At 44.5% G+C, this 9,957-nt stretch overlaps 1 protein-coding gene across 1 annotated transcript; it reads right to left on the reverse strand.

The window, feature by feature from the left end:
* Nucleotides 1-344: 344 nt before the first annotated feature.
* Nucleotides 345-3,965, reverse strand: LOC144142195 (uncharacterized). The gene is made up of 3 exons (XM_077673564.1): nucleotides 3,726-3,965; nucleotides 672-891; nucleotides 345-445 (listed from the first exon to the last, which is right to left on the reverse strand). The coding sequence occupies exons 1-3, from the start codon at nucleotides 3,948-3,950 to the stop codon at nucleotides 360-362; spliced, it is 531 nt and encodes a 176-aa protein (XP_077529690.1). The 5' UTR covers nucleotides 3,951-3,965; the 3' UTR covers nucleotides 345-359.
* Nucleotides 3,966-9,957: the final 5,992 nt, after the last annotated feature.

Consider the following 9,957-nt stretch of genomic DNA (forward strand, 5'->3'; position numbering starts at 1 on the left):
GAATTTCGTATTGATATTTTGTCGAGGTTTTTATGAGTGCCCAATGTGTTTCTGTTGATATTTTGTTGAGATTTTTACGAGTGCCGCATGCGTTTCTGTTGATATTTTGTTGAGATTTTTACGAGTGCCCCATGCGTTTCTGTTGATATGTTGTTGAGTTTTACACGAATGCTCAATGTGTTTCTGCTGCGATTTCTTTCAAAGGTTTTTGTGATCGTTGTAGGTTGAACAAGAATCTACATTTTATCGCACCACCAATACACGAGTTTATGGTGTGGCAGTAGTGCATGTCATGTGACTAAAAATTCTGCCTCATGCAGACATGCAAAAAGAAAAACAAGGTGTTCAGCGTGCACTTTTTACTTTATTTCCCGATTCAAAAGCGATGATAGGTTATTTTTTATGTAACCGGCGCTCACACCTGGAAACTTCTGGCCCGTGTAGCCTGCAAGAGATAGAATGAATTTATGATTTACTATAAAAAATGAAAACGTGTTCAGCAAGTTCTCAGAATTAGTAATAAAAGTGTGCAAAAATACACTTTCTCAAAAAGCATAAAAGGGATGCACTGATCTCACGGTGCACATGAAGAAAAACGGGTGATTAGTTACAAGTTGACAAAGATGACAGCTTTGTTCTTGGCACTCTAAATGCAAATCATGTGCACTCACCGACCACAGCCTTCACCCGCACCTGGTCCAACCCTGGCTTTGTAGGAGCGTCGCCCTGGGCTTTGCCTTTCCCTCCAAAGAGAGTTTTCCCCTTGAGCTCCTCCGGAGTGAAGACATGGCGCAAAAGAGCCCTGGCAAATTTGCCAGGGCCACTCGCACACGCATGCACCAGCTGATCCAGGTACCCCTTCTCAATTAGCACACCGCCCCCAATGTCAACCTGCGAGCAGAAAATAAAACCGAAACAGTTGAACCAACATGAACTCCAGGATCGAGACAATGAAGAGTTTGAGTACCCATGAACAATTTCTCAGAATATTACGGTAATTCATTTACAGATTTTGGCATTGATCCACTAAAAATTCTTTTCGAATAGATTTAATTTAAATGTATATTTTTAGTTTTTATGGGTGAACATGCATACCTCAACATGCTTTCGGCTTGTTTAAACAAGCGTTTCAAGAATTCATTAAAGTGTTTGCCAAGTGCCCACTGCAGTACACCGTGGGTGTATTGCTTTGTGGTAGAAAGGCAAAAAAAAACCATTTGGGTGCTGTTAGGTCAATCTGGATGAAAGGTTATGTGGCTAAAATAGTGAGATGGCTGTAATGCACACAAAGTAGGCAGTACGATGCCTTGCCCTGACTCATGCAACTATCCATAAAAAACTGACCTTTCAGCAAACTGACCCGATTCAGCAAAATAACTGACCCGATTCAGCAAAATAATATGAGCAGACTGTTATTGATTTTTTAAATTATTTAAATTGAAAAGAGTGAACCCTAGTTACAACTAGGCCAATTTGCTCCTTCATTTTTTCATTGGCTAGCAGTGCACGAGGGTCATACGCGAAATGTGGTTTGCGGCGTGGTGCTAGCAGGAACTTTTTGTGTGGCTGGTGTTCTTTCTGCAGGATTGTGGGTTTGCGAATGCCTTGTCGTAAGGAGTACCCAGCATTGTTACTGGTTCGAAATTCTGCACTGCGCTGTTCACGCCTCCTACAACCACAGACACGAAGCAGGCTGCACGACGAATGCTAGCACAGCGAGCTAGCACAGCGTGACAATTGGACAGGTGCGGACAGCGGCTCAGATAAGGTAATTTTGCACTGTCTGTCACCTCCGCGCGCTGATTGCCTTATTTTTTTTTCATTGCTTCAAATGACTGTGGCTCGAATAAGGAAAATTTATGCACTTAAAGCTGCAACGATATTTCATGTGGTGGTGGCGTGTGATAAGAGGCACTGTTTTTACTGTGCCCCCCAGGCATGCTGCGCACTTCTTGAGGAGTACGAGAGTTTGAGAGGTGCTCTAGTGACAGTGTTCTGGTATGTTGAGCGCATGACCATCCTCCGCCTGAGCTTCCAATGCTGAGCGATTATGCACAGGATCTGGGTGGAAACGACTGCAAGGTAAGAGTGCAATAAAATTACATACAGTGGCGGTGACAGAGATTCCACCTGGGGGACAAAGATTTTCAAGTGTTTTCTTTTCAATGTAGATGAAGCATAAATTATAATTGATTGACTCTCGGGTTTAATGCACCAACGCTACACAGACTGTGAGGTGAGCCATAGTAGAGGGCTCCGTATTAATTTTGACAACCTGCGCATCTTTACATGCGCCGAAATCTCGACCACATGGGCATATTTTGCAGCAGACATGATAGACAAGAATTTCCATCCTGCACTGGGCGCCACCAATTCTTTCGGACTGCGGGGCGAGCAGGCGACGCTGAGTCCCACGCTGTTGCTCCGTGCCATATCAGACGCCCCGAACGGCATCGAAAATCGGTGTCATTTATTTGGCATTTCAGCAGCAACAAGTTTAGCAGTGCCTAAGGAGAACGTTTAATTCTTCCAAGAGGTGTCCCGTTCGCCCATCAATTCTGTTCCTAACCCGCTAAGGTGGCGGGCCAGTCCACACCACTTTGTCCTGACAGGCATTGCCTGTGAGGCCACGTTTCATCCGGCCAGCAGGACGCCTGACCTTTTTATCCTCAATTGATGTTTATTTTCGGAATTCTGGGAAAATTGCCGTCATTGCCTTTTACTTGGCGATGTTCAGAAGCTACTTGTCCGGGCAGGCGTGATTACGTCGTTACTGGCTGCACCAACAATCAGCGTAAGCGCAAAGTGCTCATGCAAGAACCGTGCGAAGTGCACCATGACAAAACAAGTGTCTGCATGTGCGGAGTCTATTGGCTGCACAAATTTCCTGCGTCGCTTGAGTGTCACCGTAAATGGGTCGTCGCGCTAAATCGCAGACTTAGAGCCTGGCAAATTTGCCAGAATGAGCCCGGTGGTACGCTGCTTTTGGAAGCGCTGTTTAATCACCCTCATGCTCAATCCTTATCGCACGTTTCTGTTCTTTGGAGGTATGTTTGGTCCGTTTCATCGACGGGAAGCCGACGAAAATCAATCAGACACTTATGCTGCAGCTTGGGTACGCGAAAAATTCTCAAGTAACCCTTGTGAAAACCGTGCTGATATTCGAATGTGATATTATAAATAATTAGCAACTTGAGAGCGGATGAAATGTTCCTTGACCTAGCGTATGGTGCTTGTTAGGAAAATTTAATGGTGAACTACCGTCACTGATTTAAAGACTGGTGCTACCTCGGCTATCCTCCAATCACTGAGAATAGTGCCTGTCATGAGAGACTGCGAAAAAAGTGCCGACAAAATCTACAGACTGCGGTATGTACTTTTCGGTATAGTGTGATTAATAAACGTATGATCTGAAGTAGATAATATTGTAAGCTTACTTAAAATGGAAAGTAGCTCCACACCAGTTTGTATTGCAAATTCAAAACCATATCGAAAATCCTAAATGTTTGCTTGGCTTGATTACATACGGATACTTGCTTCAAAGTCAGTTCAATTTCTATTCTTGCATTTTAGCCATTGGCCCCACATTCGCTTCAATATCCCTGCTAAGCAATGACACACTCAAAATGCACAACACTGCTTCATGAAACTGTTTCAAATAACCAGGGGCTAGAGCACTGCTAACAGGTATACATTATGACAGGTTCCAACATGAAATAACTAACCTGAAAGTACATAATCAGTGGGTGCACTGATGTGGCAGCGGTGCCTGGACCGATGCGTTGAGCAAATGCGCTGGCTTCTGAACGGGTGGTCCAAGCGGCCAGATGATGGATGAAGGATTGACTATTCCTGGCGGCAAAGCGTACCCAGCACCAAGGAAAGGCCAGGCAGTACTTGGGTACAGCAGGTGCAGTGTCAGTTGGCCACGGAGGGCCCTGGCAAAGCATTTGAAACTGGACTGAAAGCCAGCCAGCCAACCTGGACAGCCAGCAGCAGCACCTGAAAGTGCATAATCTGTGAGTGTGGTGGCACTTGATGAAATACAAGAAAAGCACACACAAACCACGAATGCTTACATTAAGCAGATTATTAATTGTTAATGAGTAACCTCCAAGGCCCTAATAAGAACATTCCCGCAACACCCAAACTGAAATTTAGGTCACAGTAATGTATTTATTAGGCACGCAGGTTCTGTGAGTGGGGTATGCCTGATATATGCAAAGCTCACTGCTATGCTAATTTGCATGGAACGCTTGCTAGCAGCCCATATGCATCCCTAGCTTTCAATCGGAACTGGTGTGTACTAGTTGAGGCTCCTCCATTTCAATGCCTAGCTTGCCTTTGCAAGTTCGATTCTCTAATATAAATAGAGTTGAGTGGGCAGGCGCCCCTGCGAGACCACGCGCGCGCATTTCACCTTCAATTTCCACGTATGTGAATGTGAGCTTCACGAGTACGGCACGCATACCACGACGCATATCGCGGCCCGAAGACCACGAGACGGGTCGCGACGGCGGCAGCCGGTCTCGCGAGCGTAATAGCTGCGAAGCGCACTGCACGGAATTAACAGTCGCCGCAAAGGCACTGTTTGAGAGACACATAACAAACAAACGCCCCGGTGTTTAAGAGACTTGCGTGATGTCAAATAATTAGCTGCCGCGTTCTACAGCGCGAGCATCGCAACAAAGGTCTAGCTTCAGCGTAAATTGATGCTGACGGCTGCGGAAACGGTAGACTGGTAAATCCAAGGCGCCAAACAAGTATGCTATATCGCATAGGCTCTGAGAGCAAATGAGATGGGGGTCTACCGAATAACTGACCCATAAGCACCAGAACTCGTTCCGAACAAGAACAGAAAAACAAAAAAATGCGTACTCACCCTAGCAGAAACGACGTTTCCCGCCTAAAATCCTTCTTCACGCTCGTCTCCCCCTTCAAGGACACCGACACTTTGTTCGGACGCAATGTCATCCACCTTTGACGCGCGATGATCGTTGAGGCGATGATCGTTCTTCCCGTTCCCGCGTGTTCAACACACGCGTAGGTTGGAAGGGCAATCATCACCCTATAAAGCTTTTATAACTATGATTTAAGCTTGAAATAGATAAAACTGAAGAAATCGCCCCAGCTACCACTCCGCACAACACCAACTCCATAAACAAACACACAAAAAGGGAGTGATAGTTGCCAGACTGCAATAGCAGCATTTCTGTGTTTGACGAAAATTGTGTTATTGGTAATTAACTTCCTGCTTTTAAAATATTAAAAGTGTTTATAACTTGAATTTGAGGTTTTTAAACGCAAAAACGAATAAAAGTAAACTAACTGACATATATACTTAAATTGTAAAGAAGGTTTTAAAGTTAGTTTTGGTTTTGTTTTCACGGCGGGTTTCTCTACAGAGGAGGTGCGAGAAAACGAACTACTTTGGGTTTAAGAAGAGGGTGGGAAACGTCGGTGTGATTTAAAGCAAGGAACAGGCGCTTACTATGGTTTTAAAAAAGAAGAGGTAGTAAAACCTTCATCAGGAAAAAAAAAAACGTCCGACGAGGATTCGAACCACGGACCCTCAAAACAGTAATCGAAGACGTAACCACTCGGCCATACAGACAGGACGTCAGCGATCGTCTAAAATGATTGTATAACTACGTAAGCCGGCAATGAAAATTGTGGTTTGTGTCTAGTCAATGCTACATTTTTGGAATTCTGGCAGTTCTAACGCTTGTTTCTCACGCACCGATCTTGCAGACGAGGTCACATTGTTAGTACTCCGAGCGGTTGAGCCGGAGCTCCCTTATTTGACTCAAGCAAAGCTATCGCAGGTCACCCGCGATCTTTTCTTCGCAAGCCACGGTAGCCACGAAGGAAATGGCATGCGCCGTTGGAATTGTGGCGTTGGTAACGCTTGTTTGTCACGCACCGATCTTGCAGACAAGCAACATCGCGCTAAAACTACAAGCGATGTCACTCCTGGCATGTCAGGCGCATACAGCAGCGAAAACCTCTGAGTTTGTAACAAAGTTGGGGATAATGCAAGGCAATATTAAAGAGACCGAAGCATGTGGTGGCGGCGACGTAATAAGTGCAGCAAACAGGTACTGTGGGCGGCAGCGACGAGCGAAAAAGATGTAACATGGGCCGCCCCCGCCGCCCTGCGCAGAAATGGAAACACGCAATCGAAAAAAACTGTCCGGCCGATTCAGTTTGTTGTTGACGAAGAGCAACCGAGGCTTCAGCAACAAACGATTGTGCTTGCCGTGGTATGAGTCAAAGCATATCTTGACATCGTTGTCGTTATGCTATCGTCCGTCTAGAAGGGAAAAATCAGAACGCAAACGTTTTCGTCTAGCGTCTATACCAGATATAGACACTGCTGTTTAATGATATCTGGAGACAAATTTTTAGCTGGTGGTGAAACAGCGGATATTTTGTAGTATGGACAAGTGAATTTTATGGGTTAACTGAATGGCTGAAATTGAAATATGCACTCTAGAAACATTGATAAAACAACAGTATAAACAAGAATTTGAATTTTGTTCGATCACACTGAAAGTGCAAGTTTTCAGAGTTTGTACTGTAGTTTACCTTGTGCTGTATCTTGTACTTTGCATGCTTCCAATGCTGACAAGGCAGAACATATATTGTCTGCGAGATGTTACACAAAGCATCAGACATGACGCGCTGATTTGTCCGATATGTGACATGTTGTAAGAATACCTTGAAGACATGTTGCAGAACGTCTAGGACTCATCGTTGAAATCTTTATATCATGAACATGTTGTTGATCTTCGACATGTTGTTTGACTCTTTACGATATCAGACCTTTATAATCTTGCAGTATATCGACATCTAGTAGAAGTCCTTATCATTAAAGACATGTCGTTATACTTATTCGACAAGTCGTTGAAATCTTTGCGATATTGGACCTTCATGATGTTGAGGACAACGAAATGTCGTTGAATTCATAAGGTGTCGACAACATGCCGTAAAAGTTATGTGATTTTCGTTGAAATCTTTGTGATATTGAAGACATCTCGAAATCGTTATGATATCATGCATGTCGTATGGATATAGTTGCCATATTTTCAGCTGGGATATACGTACCGGTACAAGAAAGCGCTGAGAGTTGCATTGTGAAAGCTGGCTACCTGTACAAAATGCAACTTCCTTGAAAAATGCAACTTATTTAATACACTCACACTGCACAAAAATATGCTAAGATGCTGCCTAATTAGGCTCATACATCCAGGACAGTGGGTATTAAAGTTTTAGTGCACGTGGCTGTCCATGTCGAAGAAGCATGCAGATAGTATTTGGCATCAGTTGCTGATGACTTGCCCACAAATAATCACCATGAGTCACTGAAAATACAACAAAAAGTCAACAAGAACTCCACAATAGAAAAATCATTGTGCGGACCACAACGAAAATTCCGTTGTGTTCTCAATGTGTAAACTCAATGAATATTGAGTTTCACAAATAATCACCATGAGTCACTGAAAATACAACAAAAAGTCAACAAGAACTCCACAATAGAAAAATCATTGTGCGGACCACAACGAAAATTCCGTTGTGTTCTCAATGTGTAAACTCAATGAACATTGAGTTTCACAAATAATCACCATGAGTCACTGAAAATACAACAAAAAGTCAACAAGAACTCCACAATAGAAAAATCATTGTGCGGACCACAACGAAAATTCCGTTGTGTTCTCAATGTGTAAACTCAATGAACATTGAGTTTCACAAATAATCACCATGAGTCACTGAAAATACAACAAAAAGTCAACAAGAACTCCACAATAGAAAAATCATTGTGCGGACCACAACGAAAATTCCGTTGTGTTCTCAATGTGTAAACTCAATGAACATTGAGTTTCTGTTGATTTTCCGTTGAATCAATGAGAAGTCAATGAAACGTCAACAGAAATTCAGAACCCATTTTTGTAAGGGTAACGCCCTTAAAGGGCTACTGCACTCAAAGTTTCGACCTCTTGAAAGCATTATTTCCGTATTGCCTGCCTGAAAAGAAAGCAAAATGCAAAATACAAAGCTGAAGTGCGCGCTTGGATGCCGCAAGCGGTCAGCATAAATCGGCGATTTTGAAACCGATATCGACTCGGGAGAGCGCGGCCATTAAAACGACGGCCAGCGAGCGGATGGGTGGCCAGCAGCTCAGGAGCAAGCCTGCGCGCGAGCTCTGGGCGGGGCAGGAAACGGGGGAGGCGTTCGCATCGGAGCTCGAGCGCTTCTCCAGCTGAGTAACTGACCACAGGAAGAAGCGTCATAGGCGCGCCATGGCCGCTTGCGCGATCCGCCGGCAGGTGCAGCGTGATATGCGGCAGAGCGTTTTTAAACGCTTCGGACTGATTAACGAGGCGGTCCCGTGTGCCAGCTGATTTGGTGGTACGCTTTACACATTAAAAATAATCTATGACTTCGTGTAGCGCCCAAAAAACGACAGAGGACACCGGGAGGAGACGGGAAAAATTCGGGAATTTAAAACACAGGGGCGGAACATTATCAAAAGAAACAAAGGTAGGAAAGAAAGTGAGCATGACTACAATTTTCATAAGGTTGTCAAGCGCCACTTGGGCATTCATTGCCGCGATTGCTGTTGTACGCCCCTTTTTGACAGTTGTGCCGTCATCGCCCGTCACGCCAACCAGAAGACAAGGGAAATAATCGAGGCGTCCGAAAAAGCACGCCTGGGGGATCGTTGCGTGTCCGCACCATCCGTGGCCTTGTCCGCTTGGCTATCTGAGTGGGGGGTGGGTGCCACCTTAGTTAATGCCTCGGGCTGCCTTTTGTTCGACGTCACAGCGTTGTGCGAATTCTTTTGTGTGCAAATTTTGTCATGACCTGTTTTTTTATGTTTTTTTTCCTATCTTTGCTTCTTTTGATAATGTTCCACCCCTGTATTTTAAATTCCCGCATTTTTTCAATAAACTCAGTTGGAAGTTAGCGCTTGTGCCCGTCGCCTCCCTGTGACCTCTGTCGTTTTTTTTTTTTGGCGCTAGACGAATTCTTGGATTACAGCTACCAGCTAGCCAAAACCCAAACTCCAATACATTAAAAATGAATTGGTCGAGATGAAATTTGAGTGCAGCTGGCCTTTAACTAAAATCGCGGTGCTTAAAAAAAGGCTTTCACGTTTCTCGCAGAGCGCTTTCTGGGATATGTGTTTAGAGAAATGTCCTAAATGTATCCTGTATTTTGAACGCTTCCCCCTAGGAAAACCATCTTTCTGCAAGCCACTTACACGTGTAAGGCAATTATTCGTGTGAGCCAATTATGTGACAGCTTTGTATGCTGCTTGAATTTGTGTGGAGAATTTTAGCTAATGGACATAGTTCCTGTAATTCGCGCTGTGGGTTATTGCCTTACTTTTACCACCCACTCTGCACTCGCTAATGATGAGACATTACCATGACTAAGCTATGGGTGGATATGCGTACCGTGGACATCCACGCCGGCGTTCGCAGGTGCGGAGGCGTTCTTCATGGAGAAAACAGCTGCACTCCGAAAGGCGGGCAGTCACGGGAGGGGCGGAGGTCCGCTGAAGATTAGCGACTTTGTACTGCGTAGGTGCAAGAGGTAGTAGGTTAGTAAGGGTTCTCGCACACGCGCTGCTGCTCCAAAATGTGCGTAGAGAGAGAGGGGGGCTACAGCGTGTGTTGAACCCTTGTCTCTTTTGCGACTGTTTTTGTTCCTTTTTACTTGTATTCTAACCGCTATGAAATTTATTCTAACCGCTATGAAATTAACGAACATAGAAATAGGGCAGTTTGCATACTGACTGTAAAACCAGAAAGATACCAGAAAGCCGCACAAATCGACTCTACGTGGTGTGGTGTACTGCATAGTCCGGTAATTAACAAATGAACAAGTTAAACAAATAATGAAGGACTTTTACGATACGTTCTCCGTATCTTGGCTCTTTCTTAGATATTA

Source organism: Haemaphysalis longicornis, unplaced genomic scaffold, assembly GCF_048455015.1.
Source record: "Haemaphysalis longicornis isolate Haplotype H1 unplaced genomic scaffold, Haemaphysalis longicornis Haplotype H1 scaffold_6, whole genome shotgun sequence".
Taxonomy (NCBI): Eukaryota; Metazoa; Arthropoda; class Arachnida; order Ixodida; family Ixodidae; genus Haemaphysalis; species Haemaphysalis longicornis.

What these genes read in the sequence shown, in the direction of transcription:
- LOC144142195 (XM_077673564.1), bottom strand. Translation starts at nt 3,950, where the DNA reads ATGCTTTGCCAGGGCCCTCCGTGGCCAACTGACACTGCACCTGCTGTA. An exon ending in CACTGATTATGTACTTTCAG is followed by an intron (nt 892 to 3,725) that starts GTTAGTTATTTC and finishes TTCTGCTCGCAG; the next exon opens with GTTGACATTGGGGGCGGTGT. An exon ending in GCGGGTGAAGGCTGTGGTCG is followed by an intron (nt 446 to 671) that starts GTGAGTGCACAT and finishes TATCTCTTGCAG; the next exon opens with GCTACACGGGCCAGAAGTTT.